This window comes from Amia ocellicauda, chromosome 6 (genome assembly GCF_036373705.1).
Source record: "Amia ocellicauda isolate fAmiCal2 chromosome 6, fAmiCal2.hap1, whole genome shotgun sequence".
Taxonomy (NCBI): domain Eukaryota; kingdom Metazoa; phylum Chordata; class Actinopteri; order Amiiformes; family Amiidae; genus Amia; species Amia ocellicauda.
The window spans coordinates 28642332-28669224 of NC_089855.1; the positions used below are offsets into that span (position 1 = coordinate 28642332).

General features: G+C 37.5%; 1 protein-coding gene across 2 annotated transcripts in view; it reads right to left on the reverse strand.

Annotated features, from left to right (window-relative positions):
- Positions 1–26893, reverse strand: part of nalcn (sodium leak channel, non-selective) — a 147443-nt gene that overhangs the window by 32170 nt on the left and 88380 nt on the right. For both annotated transcript variants that reach the window (XM_066706776.1, XM_066706775.1), the window contains 3 exons: positions 23441–23515; positions 3003–3139; positions 2424–2565 (listed from right to left, as the gene is read on the reverse strand). In XM_066706776.1, the coding sequence (XP_066562873.1) occupies positions 2424–2565; positions 3003–3139; positions 23441–23515 (354 nt within the window). The remainder of the gene's footprint in view (positions 1–2423; positions 2566–3002; positions 3140–23440; positions 23516–26893) is intronic.

The following is a 26893-nucleotide window of genomic DNA, read 5'->3' on the forward strand; positions in this document are numbered from 1 at the left end:
CTCTATTTTCAGAAGAGATGAGCGTATTATCCCCAATGTCTAGGCCAGATTCCAAAACTAGTGCAGATTATATACAAAACTGGTATGACAAGTCTGTCTCCGAACCCACTTTATAAACATCTATCGACTAGTCTGGGGACCGTAAAGGAAAAGCGGAATGACTGTTTCAAACAGAATTGATCCATTTTGTTAAACAATAATAACTTCTGGTGGAGAACAATAAGAATTGGTTATCAAAGGTACCCTGCTTACATTTCAGTGTATAAAAGCCTACAATTGTTTAAATAGTTCTGTTGAAAGATTTCATTTGGAAACATTATGCATTTTAAAATAACATTCCGATGGAAGAAAAAGTGTTATGTTGCAATATCAATAAATATATAGAAATTGATCCTACTTTCAGAACTCAGAAGGTACTATTATCAAGTTTTAGTACCTGTACATCAAAAAACATCGTATTTTTATATACAGACCCAAGTATACATTTATAATATGTACCACATAGCAAACCATCAAATTACAGTGACAATGAATTGTTTCTACTAAAAAATAGGGCAGGCAGTTCTAAACAAAAATTACAACCAAGTGCACAATGAAGATAAAAAAGAAGCACTAATCCACATATGATAGCAACAAACATCAGTCATTCATCACTAAATTGCACCAGTTAGCACTGAAAAATAATAAGAAGACAACTACTTAATGCAAATAATCAATACCTACTTATTTTTTGCCATGTTTTTGAGGTAGTTGATGGCTTTATAGAGTTTCCTTTTACAAAAGATCAATACACATCCCTGTTTAGGAACCTGCAAAAAGCTATTTTCTCAAGGAGCTGGCATTGGGAAAATCAAATTTGAGTAGGCGGTGATCTTGTTAAGTTTGTGTTCCTAGTTCAGCTGGTAGTGACTTTACATCTGTCATACTTCATACTAAAAATCCTTGTGTAAGGCTGTATGAAATTCACAGGTTTATTTATCTTACAATTTTTATTTAGCTGTGTTTTTTCTGTTCTAATATATCCCTGAAAGAAAATGCAGGTGGTTTCTTTAGTAAAACATGTGCAGGATAATTATATGAGCATAGCATTTAATGTATCCAAAGTTGATTTTAACAATGTCTCAGTTTACGCCTGAAAGTAAGGCTGTTATTCTTCCTAGTCAGCCGTCAGATTCATTGTCTTTGTGTTGTAATGCTCATATATTAGCCCTGGCTGTTTGATGAAGGATGTAGTTTAAAAGTTCAGTTGTACAAGCCATGTGTGGCTTTATAAATGAATAAATACAATGTGGTACTATAGCACAGGAGTGGTATAAACAAATTTTGCTTTGTGGGAAGAGCACGGAGCAATACCTCTGGGTTTCTCTGCTTATTTACTCATGTGAGATTATCTTATCATCTTTCATTGTGTTTTCTTCTGTGAATATGTTGCATCCCAGCATTCCCTCTACTTTAAAGGGGAACTCCACCGAAAACCCATATTTTCTCAGGTTATTCTATAAGTAGAAGCATATTCTGTGAGCTTTTCATGTCCAGCTCATTCTATGTACCAGAAATCAGAGATCGAAAAATATGCCCTGACATCACAGGGGTGCTAACTCTGAAACTGCTTTGCTGGAAGTCAATGGCGAAAATCTGAAAACTCACAAAAATCCTTAAAAAATTACATTTTATGCACGTTCGATGACCCTATTTTTCCGAAGGATCCATTTGTTTGTAGTCATAAAAAGTGTCACCACCCAGAACTGCCGCTATTATTTTACATGATTATTTTATTCCTGGCACTGCTGTGTCAGCTACAGCAGAGTGCGAACTGCACACGTGTGAGGATTCCCCTTTAGGGAACGCGCGTGCACTGTTCACACTCTGCTGTATGGATCTTTCAGAAAAATAGGGTGATGCGGCAATCAAACGTGCATAACATTATTTTCTGATTTCCCCCATTGACTTCCAGCAAAGCTGCTCTAGAGTTAACCATCCTCTGTTTCTTGCACTGCAAGCCCAGAATGCCTACAATCCATCTATCATGCCAACAGGAAGGAACAGCTAACAGTCGTCCGTCTGCGGAGAACCACATCTTCCCCAGCTGGTGATCCGTGATCACCTGGCAGTGTGCACGGCCTTCTGGGACCTGCCAGCAAAGGTCAACAATGGAAAAGATTCCAGACCAGTTCGTCCAGCTTGTAGGAGGCACTGTGCATAGCCCACATTTTTAAGAAGTTTTAAACCTAATGAATTCAATATATTCAATATATCTGCGTGACTACTCACAGCTACTAAACCCCCTGCATAAATGATGGCAGACATCTTGAAAATATATATATATAAGAAAAAGATGACAATACACAGCCAACAGCTTAAAAAAGCAAATGCATAAATTGAGTTCATGGGGTAATGCACAATGACACAGGAAGTTAAGTTACCTTTTGATCAATATACTTGTTATCTTCTATTCCAGACCTCTTTGAGTGATCACAGGAAGAAGAAGAAGCGGAGGGGAGTCTCCGGAGCAGACAGCTAGTGTCTTGCTGCTGTCGATCAATGAACTGCTTCATGAAGCTTTCCCTTAAAACACAAGAACACGAGGGAACTTTGAAAAAATATAAACAGTTGCTTATGTAACCTACCTGCAGTTTTTATTTTCATACCCATTCATTTTACGTTATTTACAATAACTACTTTAACTTGATTGCCATGTTGTCAGCATTGTGGTTGTTGTCCACTTCTGGAGTACCCTTTGGCCTTCTCCAGAAGCTGGGTTTTTACTGGAGCAATCTAGGTAAAGTACTTTGCTCAACCTACAGCAGTGTTCCCCACCTGGGATTGACCCCACAACCCTCCACTCCAGAGTCCAGAGCCCTAACCACTACTCTACACCGCTGCCCATTGAACCATTCACATTTGAACAAGGGAGGACATCTAATACAGAGGAAAACACCAGGGGCCACTGAAGAGTTTAGACAGACAGACAGACAGACAGATGGCAACACTTTCCACATTACCTTATTCTAGGGACAGTGAAATCAGAGGGCAGCTTGGAGATCTTAACCATCTGTGGCCGGTTGGGGAATTTCTCAAAGATGCGCAGGCGCAGTGGGAGCTTCTCTTTGGTGTCTGCATTCGCTTCGCTCTGCTTCAGCTGGAAAAAACCAAACACCACCAAGGAAACAATTACATTTAATGGCACACATCATCTCAAAAGCAATTAGTTCAAAACTGTCTTTAAAGAGGCACAAGGGGAGATACACCAAACAAATGTAAATAATTTTCAAGTCTCTGCTCAACAAAGGAGCATTAGAACTATGCCAAAGAAAACAGCATGAAAGTATTATATTTCAAGTATCATTAAGCACTTTTGGCACATTGACAGCGATGGGTTAGAATCTACTTTGAACTGGCATCGTGTTCACTCTTTTAAATTAATATTCTCTCAGAGGCCTTTGGAGACTTGACGCATCATAAGCCCGAATCTCCTTGAGAGTCTGTCCTGTAACATTATGTTCTCAGACAATTACAATTACATGCTTACAGTTGCACAGGAATGCAGTTACTGGAGTTTTATTAGAAGCCATCAATTGCTGAAAGTCAACCAATTAAAGCTGCATAGGTAAAACATGTCAATCCTATAAAAGGGCCCAAGGATGTTCCTATTGGAAATGTTGGGAGCTGTTACAGTGTTCCTTTACAGCGTTTGATGAACCGCTTACAAAGTTACAATGCTTAAGAAGAAAGCCCAACTTAAATTAACATTAAACCTGAGGTGGTTACTTTACCCGCTTATTAAACATTTAGCATGTGCACACTTGTCCTGAAAGTGTGGTTCAATCATGGAAATCTTACAAATCCACAATAAAGCCATTATGCTTTTCAAAAATCTATGTTAATGATCTTGATGAAGCGAGAAAAACGGATTTCCCCTAATTGAGACCGACGTACTTCAGTAAAACCTGAAGATGGCAGCAGTACACAGATGGACATCACATTCTTGCACCTAGATTAACAATCGACAGTGGATATTCACATTTACATTTAATTAAAAGAGGACCATGGGAGTAGAGGAGAAAGGAAAGGAAATAACATTTTTTTTATCTTAAATTGTTTCTGCTAGAAGAGGAATTTCATCTTTTTATTTCCTCACACATGGTATCATTGGAGCTGGACTGAAAGGGGAGGAAAAAACGTCTCTCTCATAATGAACCAATTATATCAATTTAATTACATATAAAAGTGGCTTATTTAAATTCACTGTTTGAAATACTCTGTTTGGAAGCCTAGAGATAAATCTGATGCATTTCTGATTAGGGTGACGGCAAACCTAAATTTGCCTCGCGGTTAAATCCTTATCGTTGGAAACATACAGACGAGAAACAGCACATGGTAGATTTCTGCCTTTCTTCAAAATGGACAGTTAAAAGCCTGACTGAAACTATAAAAAACGGCATTATGAAATGAAACAGAAACACTAAGGGTGTTTTTTTTTCCTCCATCTATTTTTTGCCTGCATTTTAGTCACTTTGGCAATATGGCAGACTGTGATGTATGTGATACACAGCATGGCGCTTGTGTGTATTCACATTCAGAGTCACTTATTTAAAGGTGGGGGAGAAGTCTGTGAAAGGGGTAAAAGACTGAACTGAGGTGACAAAGTAGGAGCTTATTTATGCAAGAAAAAGAAACACATTCACAATTGTATATTTCACCTTGAGTGCACTATATCTAAATATGCTCTAAAGCTTAGATCAAATCAATACCTGGCTGACCTACCTTGGAGTGTCAAATTAAAAATGTGTATCCTGTTATGTTCTGATCTGTAAATAGTTCAATGTGGCTTCTGACACGACATTAAACACTGATAGGGCACATTGGTTTTCAATGAAATGTGAAAGGATCATTAAAGTTATACAAGTAGTCTTAAGTAAAGTACTATTTACATTAGATTGGCTTAAACATGTAAATATGCCATGAAGTGGCATTCAGTGATTGACCCGTTACATCAATAATAATTGAATACTGTTGCCGAGGGGAGCTTTGAAACAATAACAGGGTCAAATCTCACATAGAAAACACAAATGTTGGGCAACTATTTTTATGTTCATCAATACTTCATTATTGCTGAGAATGACTGAAAAATATAGGATTTAGACATGATAAAAAGGCATAATAATTAATGCCTTATTAAATAGGTAGGTTACGAACAGAAACTGATTCTTAAACACAGTCCCATATTATATAGCACCTGATTTACTAATGTAATGTAATTTCTGATTCAACTAATTATTCATTGTAGATGGCTAGCAATGTATAAAGCTATTTTAAATAATTTTCAGTCAGTTTGATTCAAAAACTTTTTTTAATTAATTCAATAACTTTTAGGACTCCATTAAATCACAACTTTGACTCACCTAAAAAACACAATAAATTACTATTCAAGTGGCAGTGTCTTGTTTTGCCATAGACGTTTTGGTTCTGCCCAATGGAAACCAGTCATTTAACACTGGGATTGTGGCTGGTGGGTGGGCTGTGTTAAATGCAGGTCTTGCTAGTTTAGCAATGTTCTTTTGCCCTGATGTACAATACATTATTTCTTGCACACTTCAAATTTACAGCTTTTAATGACTGTATAGAAAGGACACGTCATGTCAACTTTCTGGTTTTGTGAAGATTTCTAGATTAATTATATAGATCTCATTTTGTACCCATGTTTCATGTGGGGAGCTTCAGTTTCTCACCAGAAAGCATTCCATAGCTACTATATTGTTAAAAAAAAATGCAAAGCTTTTTCCTTCACCACAAAGCTCCTAATCAATGGGTTATACACTGCTGGACTGTTACAACTGAATGCTTGACTCTGTGGGATTTGATGATTAGTGTGCAGTGTGTTATGCAGAGTAGAACTCTAAACAAAAAAGGACATGCACTTCACTGCAACAAAGCAGCTTATTACAACCAATCTCTCAATCAAACAAACTGACAAACATACATAAGGAGACGTTGTAATACTTGATTTTATAAAAATAAAATAAACGCGATCAACTAAAAGTCATAGGATCAGATGTTTTGCAACTATATAATAAATCAGAAAGCAAGTGGGTTTGAGTTTCTTTTTCTTGTTCTAGTTGGAGGAAATCACGAAAGTGCAGAAAACTCTCCCTACTCTTTTATGCATTGATCAGATAAAGAAGGAGTATTATTATCTGATATATAGTTGCATAGTAAATAATGGCAAGATATCTGCATCACTGCAGAAATTAAATAAAAATTACTTGATTACAATTCAATTTCTACTTTATATTGGCCCTGAAAATGTTTTCCCTGCAAGCTGAAGAATTCAAAATTATTTCCTTCTTAGCCCAATGAACTATAGTTAGTTTATTGTCATGTTTAATTTATTTTATTGTAAACTTACTATAATTGAGCTTGAAAAGGCGATATCAATACTAAAGTTGTATTATATATATACACAGATCAGCCATAACATTATGACCACTGACAGGTGAAGTGAATAACACTGATAATCTCGTTATCATGACACCTGTCAGTGGGTGGGATATATTAGGCAGCAAGTGAACATTTTGTCCTCAAAGTTGATGTGTTAGAAGCAGGAAAAATGGGCAAGTGTAAGGATCTGAGCGACTCTGACAAGGGCCAAATTGTGATGGCTAGACGACTGGGTCAGAGCATCTCCAAAACTGCAGCTCTTGTGGGGTGTTCCCGGTCTGCAGTGGTCAGTACCTATCAAAAGTGGTCCAAGGAAGGAAAAGCGGTGAACCGGCGACAGGGTCATGGGCGGCCAAGGCTCATTGATGCACGTGGGGAGCGAAGGCTGGCCCTTGTGGTCCGATCCAACAGACGAGCTACTGTAGCTCAAATTGCTGAAAAAGTGAATGCTGGTTCTGATAGAAAGGTGTCAGAACACAGTGCATCGCAGTTTGTTGCGTATGGGGATGCGTAGCCGCAGACCAGTCAGGGTGCCCATGCTGACCCCTGTCTACTGCCGAAAGCGCCTACAATGAGCACGTGAGCATCAGAGCTGGACCACAGAGCAATGGAAGAAGGTGGCCTGGTCTGATGAATCACGAGTTCAAGGTGTTGACTTGGCCTCCAAATTCCCCAGATCTCAATCCAATCGAGCATCTGTGGGATGTGCTGGACAAACAAGTCCGATCCATGGAGGCCCCACCTCGCAACTTACAGGACTTAAAGGATCTGCTGCTGACGTCTTGATGCCAGATACCACAGCACACCTTCAGAGGTCTAGTGGAGTCCATGCCTCGACAGATCAGGGCTGTTTTGGTGGCAAAAGGGGGACCTACACAATATTAGGCAGGTGGTCATAATGTTATGGCTGATCGGTATATATATAATGTATAAGATGCTACAGCAAAACCCTAAAATAAATGTGTTGAAGATGCTCCTTTAAACATGAAAAAGACAACTTTCTGTTTTCAGACAGAGCGGAGTACATATTCACAAATTGTCTATAGGATTCATAAGGTAATAGCTTTAAAGCCTTGTGCTACCGGATCATTACACCGGAGTAAAAATAGAAGCACATTACGATACAGTACCAAAGATAAAATTCTTAACTTTAAATTCGTATTAGTCTGAAGCTGCGGCAACCATTTGTGGTCGGGGAGTAATATGCCCAGTGACACAGAAAACAAAACAGAACAACGATGTCACATTATGAACTGAAATCATTCGGAGAGTCTTGGAGCAGATACAAAAACCCACTTAAAGAAATGGCAATTAAGCAAATTAATGACTTCGAGTGATTGAATGCATCGATAGATCACATGCATTCGCCTCAAGCTGCTCTGATATTGTAACAGGACAATATCTTGTTACCAGCAATAATTATACTGCTACTACTATGACTATGGGTACTGATACTAAGATTAATAACAGTGTCAAGTAGCATCCCCGAATGGGCTTATCCAGATTGAAAACACTCATCTAGATGAGGCAGGACCCTGATACTCAGTCAACGCAGGCTTGCTGAGGGGTACAGAGACTGCCTGGGGACACCCCAACTGCCGCCTAATTATGAAATGACTGGGAGACATGCACGTCATGCTGATGCTCAGACAGTCTGGCTGGCCTGAACAGCACAGGTCGCGGACACACGGACGTGCTGTCTGCTCAGAGGTATTATCCTCAACTCAGGACTGTGGAGTCTCGGAGCAGGGCAGTGCTGTCCTTGAGCAAACTGAGACCAACCAAAGATTAAAATAATTCTGAATTTGTAAATGGATTTACGTTACAGATTTGCGTAACGTTTGCTGTCTAAGCAAAACTAACAGAATTCCAATTGCAGTCCACTATTGTAGCTTTTACATTCTTGCCTGATTTCAGTTAGATGATGTAATGAAATCGGTTTAAAAATCATGAAAGGCAGATGTAGGTTGCTATAATAAATATCCCCAGCCAGAACAGCGTGACCAGTGAGGCAGCTCTGAGACTCTCACTGTGGTTATTTTGGCATTTTAAATACTAATAAAAGACCAATAAAAAGAGACTGAGTGAAAGCAAAATGAATCCAGCAATCTTACACCCTGTTAAACAGGCAATCCATTTTAAGTTAACAGTTATAGACAATAACTCGATTTCTTCTAATATTTTGTTTTATCAAATTTTGCTTTAATGACAACATTTTTCTTGCTTTTCATTTCCCTTTGCCAACACTGTCTAGTTCAGTGTCACTCCAAGCATCATGCAATGCTTTCATATATGTGCACCTGTAAACAATGTCTGATGTCAGTGCCTGTTTTTATTTGTTTATATATACATATATATATATATATATATATATATATATATATATATATATATTTTTTTTTTTTCTTTGACCTTTCTTTACGGTGTAAAATGGGTTTTGAGAAGAAAAAAATTCCACCGATCTATTGTGTGAAAGACAGAGACATTTTATCGTTGAATCATTTCAATGTCAGCTGTTTTCCCTTCACTAAACCTTAGACAGATGTTCATTTATTCCAAATCAAAGGAGACAGCTCTCAGAAACCTCACAATTTGTCAAAGGAAGTGTTAGCAGCCTCTTATTTAAAAAGTGCTCCCGATATAACGCGTGTGTATATAACGAAAGCTTCAGCGTATTCAACCATCCAGTGTCATGTCATTTCTGTCCGTGAGTTGGTCTAAGAGCTTTTAATCTGAAGTGCCTTTTAAGAGGTCTGAATAATTCCAGAGCCCTCAGATTCTTTATTTAAAACCACCACACCAAGAACAGGTCAGACATAATGCAGACCCATACTACTCCCATGCTGACTGAAAAGGTCATTAGTCCTCTTCAATTTTTTGTAGGATTTAATAATGGCCACATGATTAGTACTCAGTATACAGATACAAATGTCAGCTTGATGAATGGGAACACACACAGCCCACCCCTGTCTCAGGTGCTACAGGAAAATTACCCAATCTCCCCAATCTCTGGCCCGACACATCTGTGTGATCTACCAGCAATGGCATTTGCATAAGCCAGTGAGCGTTGTAGGTTGTGCGAAGGTGGCTGATTAAAGCATGCAAACGCAATAATGCTTTAGTCAGTTGTTTTCAGACTGCCCACACTGAGGTGTGAGGGGAACTAATGAACTTGTATTGCGTTGCCACCTATTTTAGCCATTTACCTGGCAACAACTGAGCCTCTTGTGCAATGCATCAATGTCTGACCGGTGTAGTTTATATCGATTAGCTTCCAAGCTAGCAGGGGGGATTCAAGTGAAGAAGAACAGTCATACCACTGAAACCATTGTTTACTGTGGCACATTTTCAGGTTTTAGTTTTCTTTTTGATTTGTTTTTGTTTTATTTTGTTACTGTAACTGGAGTTTAATGGCATTTGATGAGGGCATTAAAAGTTGCCCTGGAGAAGAATTGAGATGGTACCACTTTCCTGGCAGGGGACTTTAGTTCATAGCCCTGCCTCCCTCCACATGTCAGTGTTTTCAAAGAAACATCCATTGGGATTTTGCTGTCCTCACATGCTGTTTTATTTTCAGGTGTGTTTGTTGATCAAAGCCACTGTTGCTTAATGTCACAGTAATTATGACAACACTGTTTTCTTTAAGCGCTGTACATTTAATTCCTGACTGAACTGTTTTAATTCACAGAAATGTGTTATAATAAGTAAAAGAGCTCAGTAATGGCCATGACTACTCCACAGAATGAAGAAGATGATGGCCGATACTGGCTTTTCCACTGAATGTCTAAACCTATTGTGTTGGGAAAATACCTAATTATTTATTGACTTAGAAGTATCGAATGTCGAAAGATCCTATCAAATCATGTTGAATAATTTGCAAAACTATTTTTCTTCCCTGTCACTCCACCAACACATTGTGCACCCTCTAGACTTAGTGAACTGCTAAACCTCTGCTACAGAAGGGGGGAGCCATTGTTTCTCTGTAATTTAGCGGCTAATGAGCCATGGTAGGGCTCCACAGGCTATAAACTCAGAGACCACTTAATGCTACACCTTCAACACATGATACAATGCTTGCAAACATTCAAAGCATCCCAAAAACAGCTCGGGGTTAAGGTACCAAGGTATGTTTGCAAGAGCTGGTCGGTTAGTCCATTGCAAGAAAGGCCTTTTAAGGTGAGCTTAAAGACCAGAGTCAATATGCTTTTCACTCTTAGCATCTGCCAGCTGAATATGTTTGGACATAACTACAATAGCAAGGCAACTACTTATTTAATCAAAACTAAAACAGCAGATGTGGGTTTAATTAAACAAAATAAGAGTCATAAAATAACCCAAGTGTGGCTCCATTTGATAGCCTCCTGTTGCTTCGAGGCAAATTAAACCTCCAGCCAGTTGTGGAATTAAAAAAAAAAAAAAAAGGTGAAAGGAGTTTAAGAAGCATTTTGTAGACGAAAGACCAAACAACAACCAGACTCCCTTACCAAAAAAAAAGAATGTTTACAGGGATTGTTTTTTCGACACACACAACATGTATTGAGCATCTTGTTCATGACTGTTCCCGTGGCCAAGGGGGAAATGTGCCATGTCATTGCTGAAAGACACTTCAACTGCATCTGACAGCCTGCCATTTATCCCCGTTCTTCCTGGCTTGGGCTTCTGAAATGTCTGCACCCAGTCACAGTCCTCTGGGGCTTTTTGACTAGAAACAGATGTGCTTTGTGCAGACAGAAAAAAATAACTTTTACTATGTCTGCATCAAAAGTCTCCTGTATTAATAATGCTATATGTGCCAACTTACACATTCCTGGGCAATTGGAACCAGCTGGACCAACCTAGTATTACCACAGGCTGAACCTGCACAATTTATTTGCTGAGAGTCATCTTAAACTGTTTCCCCACCCTTTCTAATAACATAGCAGAGCTAGGTGTGTTGTTATGATACTGTTCCTGGAATTTCTAACTTGTATACCTATATATGTCTGCATTAATGGAGCAACAATCAAACAGGCCTACTAAAAATATGACACAATACCCTGAGATAAAACAGACATGCATTAGTGATACTACCATTTTGTTTGTTTATGTTACAGGCTAGTCAGTTAGACATCGGTAAGATAATATTGTTCAAGGACACAAATAACAGACCTTGCACTAGATGGCAGTGTGGGTAGAGGTAGTATGCTCCTGGAAACAACACACGTGAATTGCTCATTCATCTGTTCAAAGGCAACGATAAACCTTTTTTGATGTGAAAGATAAAAAAGAAACACACACATCCAAAATCTTATAAGGTGCCAGTTAAAAAAAAATCTAAAGGAAAAATACCCACACACTCATATGTTACCTAAAAGTATGTATTAAACCAGAGACAAATCAAAGATTTTACAGATCAAAGCACTGAGTTTGTTTAATAAAACTTTTTCGGTGTACATATGTGAGTGTGCAGGCACTGCTCTATTAAAATGCTTCTTGATACCTTATACACAACTGTATTTCATAAAATAGTTTAAAATAAGGCACCATACGTTTTCATTGGAATGTTGAATTAACTGCCATCAAACAAAGCCACAAAAAGGAAGCCCTTGACTGACCAAGGTCATACTGATAAGAACTGCAAAAGGCTGAATGTATGGAGAAATTAAACAGACTACTAAGATCACTACTATCGCACAGATCCTTTCAGTTAAGTTGCTGTTTCTATGTACTGATACAATTCCTCTAATTTCCTTGAATATACTCCTCCCATGAGAATAACCTCTCCTCTGCTCGGCTGAGATACACAGACTTTCTAGATCAGTACATTGTTACACAGTTTCCTGCTTGGGGCTCAAACAGGTGTTTTTTAATGATCCGTTAAACAGTACTAATATGACCAACATTGCTTTTCCTGGTCAAGGTATAATCTAATACAGAGAAGCATTGACCTATATATTATACGGATTAAATGCACATTTCTGATTAACATCCTCTAAAACAAAACACTTGTAGTAAGTCGAGTGCGTCACAGTTAGGGATGTTGCTCTTCACAAGTGCCAAAAAATGACAACTTTCAAAAAATATATATTTCAGTCATTATTGTCCCCAGTGACCAATGGCTCTCATCTTGTAAGGTTTGAAATGGTGATTGCTACATAATTGCCAGTAGCATTGCCCCTAGTCAGGATTTTAAGATTAAAAAGCCAACAGAGAAACATATACTACAAGTTTAATATTGGTGTCTGTGAATCTATTTCTTGGCTTCTTCATTTAACAAATATCTCTTTCAGAAAAACAATATAAATATATAAACAATGACTCAAACTTCTGTTATGCTGGAACCACACACTAGCCTGCAACAATGTCTGATAGAAGAGACCTTAAACTCCAGCCACACAGACACCCCCAGGGGCACTTCTCGATTTGATTTTTGTCAGTTAAAGATAAACATGTCCCATATCAGTTTCTGCACACTTCCCATTTTTAGTTCTGCTCGTGGGCAGGTATGATTTGTAGACCGACTAATATCCATCAATCTTGCCCATAGTAGAAGCACATACATTTCACCTATGACCATATAAATGAATCAATAAATAAATAAATGCATTATACAACTGGAAAGGTGGGCTGTGATAAGGTAGAGGACTCTCCAAATATGTTTTATTCGAGTCAAAACAACATCAAACACAGGGACATTTCTAGACTTCAAAGTTTTAGGAGGGCTTGGCACGGTGTTTTCTTCCAGTGTCAGAGCTGGGGGGTGGGGGGGGGTGGTTGACAGTGTTTTGTGGAGATACTTCTTCATTTTTGATTATTTTGTTGTATTATTTTTAGGGGGGCTGCGAGAACATATGCTAGACCCCTAAATTGGGTCTAGCGACGCCCCTGATCAAACATAAAATGACCGTTGAGTCTGGCAATATGTTGTCTTCATCTATAAACTCATCCTCAACTCATGTCCTTTCGCAAAAAAAGTTCCAAACCATCTTCAATAACAACACTACTCTGTTCAACTGGTTGATATTTTAACTATTGTTTACACTATTATATCTACAGCACATATGTCTGCTAGGGTGAATGGTTTTGCACCCTAGAATAGTCTCTCTCTATACCATGACCCTGATAACTTCAGGACCACCTACTGTCAATATCAAATTGGCAGCACAATGATAATACAATTACATGCAAACATGGGCTGTCATCATCATTCAAGGCAAACTTAAATGTTCATAAGATTCTAATTTACAAATCAAGAAAATAGACAGAAAGTGCAGAAATGTGCAGATATAACAGTATGAAGCAATTACATGACATTACTCCTCGTTTATTAGAATCTTCTGATATAAATATGAAGTCAGTTTTCTGTTGACATGAAAAATAACACAAAGGATACAGAGATCTTCATAAAAGCAAAGTTTTTCGGAAGAGATTTGTCAGCATAACAAGGTACAATTATATTGTATCATTAGAGCCTTATTATGGTTTCTCGCAGTGCCTTTTAGGAAGATGAACAACATCTACTTGACTCTGCACTCCCACAGGATACGCACCACACTATGAGAGGACTAATATACAATCTATTCTTTTTATTTTTTTAATCACTTGCTTCAAAGTGTAATTCAATAGCTGGCAAACACACAGTGGAACAGAACTGAAAACTTTTCCAAAGAGGCATGGAGGGGGTAAAGGAGGGGGCGTACCGCTTCTGTAATTTCATCCATGCTTGCACATTCTGAATCAAATACTTTATAATCAAATAATTTTAAGTGGAATATTAGATTTTTTTTTACAGAAGGTGTGGGGGACCATTATTGACGTCAGCGTGTTTATGCCTTTTTAAATACGGATTACTGGTATTTTTTAATAAACAAAATAAATAAAAGAGGATCAAAATGCTTTCAGGTGGGATGCGAGGGGGTGTTTAATAAAAGTTTCAGTTCTGAATATAAGGTTTTCTACAGGAAGCAGGTGTATTTTCATATGAAATGTATTAATAAGGAGATTTTATTCCTTTTCCAGATTGCTGCAACTGGGCAACGAGTTTCTACTTTACACCTGCAACATCCATTTTCACATGTGCATTACGTGTCACTACTTGTTTATTCTCTAGGGTTGTCATGAGTAGATTTCCCATCATGCCTCTCACTCAAATCACAAATTCGTTCCCTATAATAAGCCAGAAAAGGAGACATTAACATTCTAGACAGAGGCATTCTATTTACTTTGGATGAAACATAAGCGGGATGGATGCACTCCATGTTTTTACCATCTACACAATTTACAGAGACTGTATATATGCACATTTAAACGCACAGTGCTCAACTTCTGTGGAGTAATGCCTCTCATCATCCTCATCTTGCAATTTCACTGTAATTTACCAAAGCTACTCAAAGGCCGTGAATGCATAATTAAAATCAATCTTGAAGAGTGATACAGAGAGCCTGGCTGAAGCAAGTCCTGACAGTAACTAACAGAAGGAAGCTCATTATACATTTCCTGTTATCTTCTTGTGATCTGAATTGTGCTGTACACAGAGTATTAATTAGCCAAATCTCTGCTTCTCCTGTCTTATTTAATTGCTAATGATGCCACTGTGTATTCTGTGGTGTATTTCACACAAAAAAAGAAAAGAAGAGAAAGCTAACTTATGGGTAAGATCATGATTACAAAGCGGGGAACAGTTGTTGCAAACCCCCCCCCCCCCACCGTCCTGTACGGGACAACAAAATAGAGTTTGAAGTATCCTGTTTTATTTTTTCTTTAAAATAAAGGGTTTAGAACCACTTTAGCAAACTTTTCCATTGTAGTTTATTTATTAGACAGAGATAATAATATTGGTAACTAAATCTCACTAACAGTTATACCCCTTAATTTGAATCAAGTGTTACATGGTGATTCATTTAGTTTAACAAATATTGTTCAGTAAACTGTACATATTTGTCAGTGCTGTATTTTCGGAGTATGCTGATCACAGATTTGGCCAAGGAAAAACTGTGATAATTACAGCTGATTGAACAGGGTTTTCACAGCCACTGTCTTGTCATGTCTGTTCTTCAAAGTTTAATAAGGAAGACTATAAACAGCAGACACAAAAATTAAAGCCAAACCAAGACAAACTCATTATGGAAGAAACAATGAGATTAGAAGGACACATTGTTGCAATGATTAATATTACCCTGACACCAGAATTTATCAGCCACCTGCTCCTATTCTGGATTATATTACTCATTATCAAATTTACAAGTATAAAAAAACCCACATTAAATTAATAATTATCATTGCTTCTGTGTGGCATAACCAAATTTTCACAACAGGAAGCTCTTCTGCATTGTATTTTCAGCTAAAGCATTGCAGATCTCATATACAATCTCCTTCTGTTGAGGTTTTGACTCTCCTTGAAAGTCGAATGATTAGAAGTAAATATATACATAAATGAGAAGATTGCCTATCAGTAATTCTGGATGTAATTCTGAGATTGATTAGGTCCTGAAGAACAAATTAAAAAGATGAGCTGAATGTCCCCTTCGTAAACATTTATGTTCTACGTGATTTGTATGCTGGTGGAGCCCTGCCTTATGGTACAGGTTAACTGTTGCTGGAAAGATCCATCAAACAAAAATTAAAACATTATACAGTAATTACACAAACATAAAACAACAACAATAAAAACACTTCACATAAATTGTATATATTTTTTGACAATACATATTGGCTTACAATATGCAGACCTTAGTTTAAATTCAAAGACAGTATAATGCAAGCACATGGGAAAGCTAACCTGTCTGCCCTCCTCAGACTGAGATAACAAAATTAAGAAATTCTACCAATGTCGTTCTGCTTGACTGAAACAATCAACATACAGACTGACATGTCCAAAATCAAATGCTGCCTAATGAAGCAACCGAGAACTTGCATTTGGACTAGTTTTTCAGCAGTTTTATCTTTGCATTTCTAACAAGCCCAGGAAAGTTTGAGAGCTGGCACGTATAAATCTGTAACCAGGAACCTCTCTTCTGCCTCAGTAATATCAGCCCCTATAATAATCAGAGTAATTTCCAGGTAATTTCCATAATGTGGGAAACACTCCTCTGCCATGAAAGATGTATTACAACGAGGAGAAATTGCTCTTATATCTGCAGCTATTAAAAAAGAAAAAAATAAATCGAATCCATCAACTCAAGAGTAATTTTACAGACAGAGTTTTATCTTCTTAGGGTACTATAATGTTCCTTTGAAATAATGGCAAATTATCTGCCAAATTCATTGCCAAGACAGTAGGGATTTGTACAGCATGGGGCAGAGTGTAGTTGATGAATCACTAATTGTTCCAATATTCATAGCAATTACGTCTTTTCTCTCCCCCCACCACAAAAATACTATTACTTATAACTCAATTTCCCTGTTTGATTATACATTCTGAGTTTCTCTGGGAAAGTCTTACTGTCTGTGGTGCTGCTTTCAATGATTTTTAAATATCCAAATGGGTAGTAAGCTTTAATTGCACTCAGCAATCAAATTACCGGTATGATTGGTCAAAGATCTCTTGCTCACACTGTTGCAGGACTCAAACTGAAACCAGGTTAACCTAGCAACATTACTTCTCTCCCATCTCAATTTATTCCTTTAATCTCCACCACATACTACATTTTGCCCAGAAAGTCCATTGTACTACACAGAGTGACTGGACCCAGTGATCTTGTTGGCGCAAAGCTAATCTGATAATGTAGACGGGTTGAGATTTGTTGGCAGTTGATGAGCTATGAGCTGCATTGTTATTTTATACAGTGAATGCATATTGCCAATTAGAAATTACTTTAAATGATATAAGATGCTATATTGAGAAAATCCAGTCATCGTGGCTTTTGTCAGTTTGTCAGATGGGTAATGACTGAGCAAGAACATGAGACACATTGGGTGGTCTGTAACACACTCCTACCACTGGGGGATTAGTGGTAGGAGTGTGTTACAGACCACCCAATTCAGATATTCAGAAAGATGTTGCACTGTACAATGTAATAAGGACTGCATGTAGCAAGGATATGGCTGTTATAATAGGGGATTTCAATTTCCCAAACTGGGAAACTGGGAAAGCCCAGTTGGGACTACAGAAGAAGAAATGGAAATGGTTGAGATGGTAAATGATTGCTTTCTAACTCAATTTGTCAGGGAACCAACCAGAGAGCGTAATGCACTGATTTGATCTTTTCAAATGACCAAGATAGAGTCAGAGGGACACTAGTTAGAGAACAATCGCAAATTGTGATGACAATATGGTAGCTTTGAGGCATACTTTCAAAAAACAAGGATGAAGTCTAAAACAATCATCTACAATTTTAGAAAAGCAAACCTTGAAGGTATGAGGCAGCACTTAGAAGAGTTAGACTGGAGCACACTGGATACAGATTCAGTTGAAAATGGATGGTTATATTTTAAGAAAATACTACTTGAGGCTCAGGAGAAATTTGTACCAAAACTTAGCAAATTGAGGACCAAAAAACATTGGCCAAAATTAAAATATTCCAAATGACACTTAGAACAGGGGATGTGCCAACTGACTGGATGTCAAATGTCATACCAATCCACAAGAAAGGAGCAAAAAGTGACAGAAAATAGAGGAGAATCTTAATGAAAACCATATTCTTGAGATAGTCAACATGGGTTTAGACGAGGCAGATTAGATAATTTATTTTAATTTTTTGAACATGCAACTGCAGCTGTAGATCACGTGAAGGCATATGATATGATGTACTTAGATTTTCAGAAAGCTTTTGATAAGGTTCCACACCAAAGACTGATCCTCAAATTAGAAGCTGTAGGCATTCAGGGTAATGTAAGCAGATGGATTATGAACTGGTTGATGTACATATGTGAATACTTTTTTTTTTTTTTTAATAAATTTGCAAAGATTTCAAACAAACTTCTTTCACGTTGTCATTATGGGGTATTGTTTCTAGAATTTGGCGGAAAATAATGAATTTAATCAATTTTGGAATAAGTCTGTAACATAACAAAATGTGGAAAAAGTGAAGCATTGTGAATACTTTCCGGATGCACTGTATAGGAAACAGAGGGTGTCGATAAGAGGAGTTGCTTCTAACTGGAGTGAGGTTGTTAGTGTTGTTCCACAGGGATCAGTATTAGGGCCTTTGTTTTTACTAATCTATATTAATGATCTGGACTCTGGGATAGTTAGCAAACTTGTCAAATTTGCAGATGATATTAAAATAGGTGGCTCATCAGATACAATCTCGGCAGCACAGGTTATTCAAAGGGACTTAGATAATATTCAGTTGTGGGCAGACACCTGGCAGATGAAATTCAATGTGGACAAGTGCAAGGTATTACATGCAGGTAACAGAAATGTCCACTATAATTACACTATTAGAGGAATAGAAGTAGAAGAAGAATGAGAAAGACCTAGGAGTCTTCGTGAACTCCTTACTCTCCCCATCCAAACAATGTGGGGAAGCAATAAAAATGGCAAACAGGATGTTAGGGTATATTGTCAAAAGTGTAGAATTGAGAACAAGGGCAATAATGTTCAGACTGTACAATGCACTAGTTAGAGCTCATCTGGATACTGTGGACAGTTCTGGGCTCCACACTTCAAGAAAGAGATCGCTGCTCTAGAGGCAGTTCAGAGGAGAGCAACCAGACTTATTCCAGGTTTGAACCTTTTCACCCTGGAACAGAGGAGACTACGTGGGGACTTGATCTAGTCTTCAAAATCATGAAAGGCATCAACCACATCAAACCAGAGGAGCTTTTCATGATCAGCAGGGACACACGCACCCGGGGACACAAATGAAAATTGGGCTTCAAGGCATTCAAGATGGAAAACAGGAGACACTTCTTCACACAGCGAGTCGTCACCTTCTGGAACAAACTCCCCAGCGATGTGGTTGAAGCTGAAAATTTGGGAACATTTAAAAAAAGACTAGATAGGATTCTTGCATCACTTAATTACTAATGGACATCAAACGAGCATGATGGGTCAAATGGCCTCCTCTTGTTTGTAAACTTTCTTATGTTCTATACTTACTATAAGACACCATAACCTGTTGCCTCATGTCTTGCATTTTTCTTTGACATAAACAGGCCCTGCAATAAATGCTTATGAAAGTCTATTGAAAATTATACTTATATTGTTTGGCAGGTCTATAAGTCTACTGGGCACCAGTTACAACTGATGGCAATCCTGTGGATGGTTATTCCTGTTTAGCCCCCAGATACCCAAATGGAGAATTAATTTGTTTCAAGAGACCTTTTAAATTCAAAATCTAAAAATGGTCATCTTACATTTTTAAATCGATTTCAGGTTGAAGATTTTGCATTTTGTTTTTTATATTTTACTGATCTAAAGGGTGTTCATGGAAGGCTATCTTAAATTCTCTCTCCAAATGGAAAAACAAACAAATAACCAATTAAAAAAGTGAATCTGTTAAGGGTATGCCCAGCCTTTTTGTAGGAAATGTCATCCATACCAAGGAGCCCATACTTCTATAAGTGATTCCTCTGAGAACATTATTGAAATGGAAAGAATGTATATGTATTGGTGAGGAAGAATCCAAAGTGAATCCAAGATACAATTAGCAGATGTGAGTTTTTGTGTTGAAGCATATTTGAAACACATGGCAGCAAGAAACGTGTTTGTGTGTGTGTGTGGAAGGGGGGGTAGGGGGGGTAGACTTAATTTTAATATTCATATGCTAAGAATTTACAGTATCACTTACTGAGTAGATACAAGACACCATTTATTGCATATGTGTTTCCTGATGTATGCAGCGTTAGGCTGAAGATTGGAACATGTGAAAAATATGTTCTGTTAAGATGCATTATGGACACACAAATTACATTCATGTGCTGGTGCAGATGGTTTTCTACATCGTTTGATCTGGGCTACATCCGGTCCAAATGAGACTGGACTACGACATTCTTTCCTAGTCACTTATACAAGAATTCGTTTCCAATTTCCTGTAGTAATGCCTACACAAATACCTAAAAGCAGGTGGAAGGATTCCTCTCTAACTTATGGTGCATGCAGGTCTCAGTTAAAAGGTTATAGCAAAAGTCACCCAAGTGCCTTTTATTTTCATTCAAAATATACATGATTTATGTGTAATAATCTATAAATATGCACCTATTGTTTCTGTTTAATGTTTGTGAACAACTTTTCCAAGTTTAACTAAAGTAAAACAGCAGCAACAAACAAGAAGTACCGAAAACCTTGGCTCAAATACCAAATACATGACTTTTTGAACACTGTCCCACACTTTCGGCAACACTTTAACAAATCAAAACATGCTTTGATCTTTGACAAGCTGAATCTCTACAAATTTCAGCCTCAGACCTTGAAACCCTGACCTACTCCACAAACTCACTGAGTCACCCAGAGCTGTGCACCTCCACTCAGTGTATTTCCCAATCCAAAGCATACTTTTGAATAGTCTGTAACTGTGTGTATACCTGTCTTAGCATTAACATAGGGCTGTTTAGGGGTGTCTTGCTAAAGATTACGTCTAAATTAGTGGCATAGGCCAGACTTCAGCTTACATAAATACTCCTATGTTGATCTCACTTCAAATTTAAGCCATGGTGCTATCAATTTCAACTGTTAAGAAGTTCGTAATGATTTTGATTAGGCTACCTTTTTAAAATTGATTATTCATTAGTGCTAATTGCAAGTTCAATTATCTAACATCAACTTCAGCGTAATAATTATTTTGATAATATTGTTCATTGGACTGAGAAAATGTGATTATACTGTTAGTAGTTTTAATATGAAAAGTGGTTATGGACGGGTCAAAACTGCCATTGTGCATACCTCCACACAGAGACAACAAATAGACATCAGTAACCACACACATAATAATTCAAAATGTATAAACTAAACCTTAAGGTCCCTTAGTCATCTCGAACATCTTGTTTGCTTTGTCAGTATTGTTATATTTGTAGTTACACAAAAGAATGAAAAGAAAAAAAAACACACCCGTAATGATTCATAGCACCATAGTTGAGGATGGAGAAATCCAACAAAACAGTGATTGCACCCAAGTTGGCTCTATTATCTGTGTCACATATCAGACAACAAATACCAAGAAAGAACGGCTTCAGTGCTTAAAAAAACTAAATAAAACAACAAACAAACCAACAAAAATATGTTAAAAACCTACACAGGAAATCCAGATTAACATAACAGTTTTCGGATTCCGCAGAAAACGAGGCAAAAATGTATGAAGCCTGCATTCTTTTATTCCAGTCTCCTCAGATCTCATTACTATCAAGGTCAGCTTTCAAATTGGTTGGGTGCCAAACATTTGTAAAAATCCTATCTGTTCTTGGAGAGTAATCAAACTCTAAGTGTCTATTTATAGAAGACTTCCGCCTGTGTTTCCTAGCACCTGTAAAATAGGCAATTTTATAGCTGGGGCTCCAGATCAGCCTGTCTAGTCATCTGTGTCTGAGAAGTAACTGATTTGAGCTTAAGGAGATGGATGAAGCGTGATGGCCTAGTGGAGTCCTTTAAAGTCTAGACCTAAATATCTTCAGGAAAAGAGACCAAAACTGGACCTTTAACCATTCCATAACAGTTTCAGGAAATACATCTGTTTTTCCAGATTATTTGCATTGCATGAAAGCAGCTATGAAGCTTCAACAATCCCCTGTTCCCTATTTGCTATTGTATGCAACCAGAGAGCAGCTGTTTGTTAGTGTTTACTGGCACTAATTACCCAGTGAGTCATAGTTTAGTAATATAGCACTGCGAATGTTGCAAATTCAGCACAATAATGAGTTAGGAGAAGTTCCACAAACAAACTGTGGAAAAGTGTTGGGCAAGAGAGAACAACATTTTTTTTTTAAGCTGATAGGGATGGAAATTATACTTTTTAATGATTCTGCTTTAATCAGTGATCTGCTTTGGCCTCATTGTATGACAAAGTACCATTGTGAGCTCAGTCATGGTGCTGCTGAGGAGTAGGGGGGGCAATTATATAATTTGGGGTTACACAAAGAACTTCAAGCATCATCAAATACTGACAGCTTTGCTTACTTTCTACCAGGAAATACACACAATGTTGTTAGCAGTGACAGCCGTTTTCGTACTGTAGTAAAAAGAAGGCCTTAAAAACACGATGAACACAAAATAAATGCTAGACAGTCATACAGTTAACTGTACACACACAAACTGTAGCTTGAATTCTTCCATCCTTTCTGCCATCAATGCAAACCACAGTTTTTCGCTTATTTGTTCCAAAGAAAACAAACACATATGGTTTGTTGCTTCCCTTCATCACAATATTAACCCAAGGAAGTACATCTATCTCTATTGTTTAAAAGAAAAACAGCTTGTTCTGAAAGCTGCTTTCCAAAGTTTATCCCCGGTGTCTCATTTGCTTTTGAAAGTTTCTAATTTCAATTGCAGCATGGCCACTAGTACATGAAGAAGAAAAACAGCCCCAAAGCAAAACATCTGCCTTCATACACTGCAGTAGGTATGACGTTGCTCTCTACCTGAGTTTCACTTTTGTTTGGTGGCCATGCAATACAGAAACAGACTTGAATTTGCTTTTAAGCCTATCAGTCACTCTCACATTGATTGGTATCATGTTTTTCGACACGCTGACTTCCAACTAATCGCAAAAAAAATGTCATTTCCTGCTGTAAAGCATGGCGGAAGATTTCTTTTCTTTGTGTCTGTTATTTATCTTTCTGGTCCTGAAACCCTTGTTAGAATCGAGCGATTGATTCCAAAGCATACCAAGATGCAGATACTTTTGCCAAAAACCTGGATCACCCTCTATTAAAAACTCAAGCCAGGTCACAGCATTCCAGTACAATGACAATATGAAGCACATATCCACGTCTACAACCAAATAATTAAAGGAGTACAAAATCAATTTCCATTCTCCACACAGCACTCTAATAGAGAAGTTGTAAATCTATGTGATTACAGTTACAGATTTCAGTCTATGTGTAGCACATATAGAATATCAACATAAAAAAGTGAAAACCCCATACCTACCTGTTTAAGCTTTTTCAAATCTTCATCCAACTCCAGGTTGTCCAAAATGACAGCCACAAACAAACTGAGCAAGATCTGAAAGAAAGTTTCAAATCAATAATCAAATATATCCCAGGTGTATATTACTATATATCATGATTTCTAAGCATTATCCATTGAGTACGATACAGACAAAACAGGCACTTTAAGTGTCATCTCAATTTGAGATATTAATTATGGCTTTATTGAATGAGTGACATTAACATTTGCATTCCCAAGAATGTCAAAATGAACAATGGTAAGAAAAGCAGTCTTTTACCATAACATGCTCAGAAACAGTCAGCCCAATCTCAAATGCAGTGTAGCCTAATTCAAAATCTTAGCTATTTGACTGAGATAAGTAGTTAGATGAATTATTTACTGACTGATGCATATTATGTCCCTTTATCGTTTAAAGAAGAGTAATGGTTGTTCGTGGCACAGTTAGAAAGAAAATAATTTGTTCTGAACTTTTAAAAAGGACAAATGATGATGCTTATTGAATGCTGTGGATCTGATGAGCAGACATATGAAAAAGAAAAGAAAAGATAAAATATATAAGGGAAAATATAAAATCTTAACGTCTGGAGAGTATTTCATTTCTGCCAAAGCAAAAACAGATTTAATAATTCCACCGCACTGTGTTATGGCTTTCAACGATAAATAATTTGCTTTCTTATCACTTTTGGCAAGGATATATTAAATGGAGAGACAGTGTTTGTTTGAAAAAGATAGTTCTTTCAGTTCGCTGAGGAGCAGCTCCGGACTGTGAAACTCTTTGGCGTTCAGGTAATCTGTACTCCAGGAAAGCTCATCTCCCCATGGTCATTCAAATTGCTCTGCATAAATAATTATCAATAATGAGAAAGCTGTGCACCTGCCACATTCATTAGTGGATCACAAACAATCTGCCACCTCTGCCACAGTCCCACACGATAGGGCTGCACAAAAACAAAACTGCAGAAGGGGAAAACAACCATAGTGTACAAGATAGAGCATTTATTTTTTAATTGCCAAGCTATTGTTAAAACATGCCATTAAATACAGTACTGAGCACAGCTAATTAGTACACACCTTCCAGTAACTGACACACACCTATTGAAAGGGAGCTCAATGAATGCTATATTTGAACATGATGTTATTACAAATATTTGATATCACATTTGAATGTGAGAAAATGATGCCTTACCAAAAATGTTTTACAACTTGGACACTTCAATAATACATTTCTTTACCCCAACAAACTCGCATTGCTGGTTTAAAAGGCTTCTTGTTGTTTGCATTTTAACTCAACTATTTAATTTTCTTTAATTCAATTGTGGTATTTGCTTTGAATGCCAAAAGGTCTTTCATGCATTTTGAAATCAAAAGCAAAACCTGTTTATTGCTGCTTTCAATGAGTTTAAGTTCCACTTAGTGAGGATATTTCTAAATGGGCAAAGATGTATTTTATAAAAAAAATTAAGCTCCGCAAGCTACAAATAACACAAAGCTTGCAATGTAAATGCCCTTTAAAACCAAAAGTTATTATTTTCCATCTTTATTGGAATACACAATTTTGCCTTTTGCAGAGCTCAGTACCAACACATTTCTCTTTTGTTTAGAATCAAATGATTTCTCAAACACATTGATTTGTGTCTGAAAGGATTTTCTTTCTGCAGGATGCCAAATTCCAAATCCTTTCAAAATTAAGATTAATATTTATCACACCCAATCTTACGACACCTACAGAGTAGACAAATATTTGACAACACTTAAACACAATGGAAATATTCAATTTTCCATGTTAGACTTGTGACAACACATTTTAATTTTGCTTGAAGATTCCTCACTTTGAACAAGCAGGAACACAGGGTGAAAGTCTAGAACATATATTAAGAGTTCCAAAAGAGTTGCACTAGATTATATATATATATATACACACACCGATCAGCCATAACATTATGACCACCTGCCTAATATTGTGTAGGTCCCCCTTTTGCCGACAAAACAGCCCTGATCTGTCGAGGCATGGACTCCACTAGACCTCTGAAGGTGTGCTGTGGTATTTGGCACCAAGACGTTAGCAGCAGATCCTTTAAGTCCTGTAAGTTGTGAGGTGGGTCCTCCATGGATCGGACATGTTTGTCCAGCACATCCCACAGATGCTCGATTGGATTGAGATCTGGGGAATTTGGAGGTCAAGTCAACACCTTGAACTCGTGATTCATCAGACCAGGCCACCTTCTTCCATTGCTCCGTGGTCCAGTTCTGATGCTCACGTGCCCATTGTTGGCGCTTTCGGCAGTGAACAGGGGTCAGCAAATTTTTTTGAAGACAAAATGTTCACTTGCTGCCTAATATATCCCACCCACCGACAGGTGCCATGATAATGAGATTATCAGTTTTATTCACTTCACCTATCAGTGGTCATAATGTTATGGCTGATCGGTGTATATATGCGATTATTCCAGCTATCTTCTGTCCATAGAACAAAGAGAGTAGTTGCAAAAGTAGAAGAAAAACACTTATCTCATTCTCTTTTTTGTGGTATAATACACCATAAGAGTAAAGGTCTAGATTCCTCAGACAAAAGCGATGAGTCACTGGAGACTGACCATGAACACAAATACTAATTGTAGCTAAGGAACAGTATGTATCTCAAAGATTATTTTCAGTATTTTCAGGTACCCTTAATGTGGTGAGTCGTTTCTATGTTCTGATTTGTACTTTAATAATGCTGTTCTACTATTGATCATGTAAGTGTCACTTCGGGTTGAGTGCGTTACTGTAAGCACTTTCAGGATGAGTGTGTCTCATTGCAGGCTGATATGAAGGACAGGTCAGCTCCATTAGAGAGCTGAGCTGGACGCTCATTCTGCTTCTTTCCCCTGTTCTTCTTCTTCTTCTTCTTCTTCTTCTTCTTCGTATTATTATTGATTTCTCACAGATTATAATATAACGCTTAATTACAACGTCAATGCATTCAAAGAAGAGATGCCAAGTTCAGGTGTATCATTATTGTGAATACCAGTATGGAGATCATATTGTTCACTCACTGCCAAAAGTGTTTACATATAAATGATAAAAATGATACATATATGAAAATTGCAGTACAGAAGCATACATCTGAAACACATCTCACTTTTCAAAATACGTTAAGAGGAGTCCGATTTAATTCCATTAGCGTGTAGTATGCAAAAGTAACTATGTTTGAGCAGCGGGTCTTGTTAAGATATTCCCCTGTCTCTCCAGTTCGACTGTTTCTGTTGTTCAATTATATCATTCCCAGTTCTTAACCTTTAGAAGAACGGCATTAAAAGGACACATAATGGAGCAAATGGTTTCTGTTTTAAGCCCAAAATCATTCTATTTATTGTTAAGTGTGTTAAGAGTCACTCCTCGGTATGCATTACCCATGTACTCACTTATATGCCATACGCCAGTAAGCAGCAT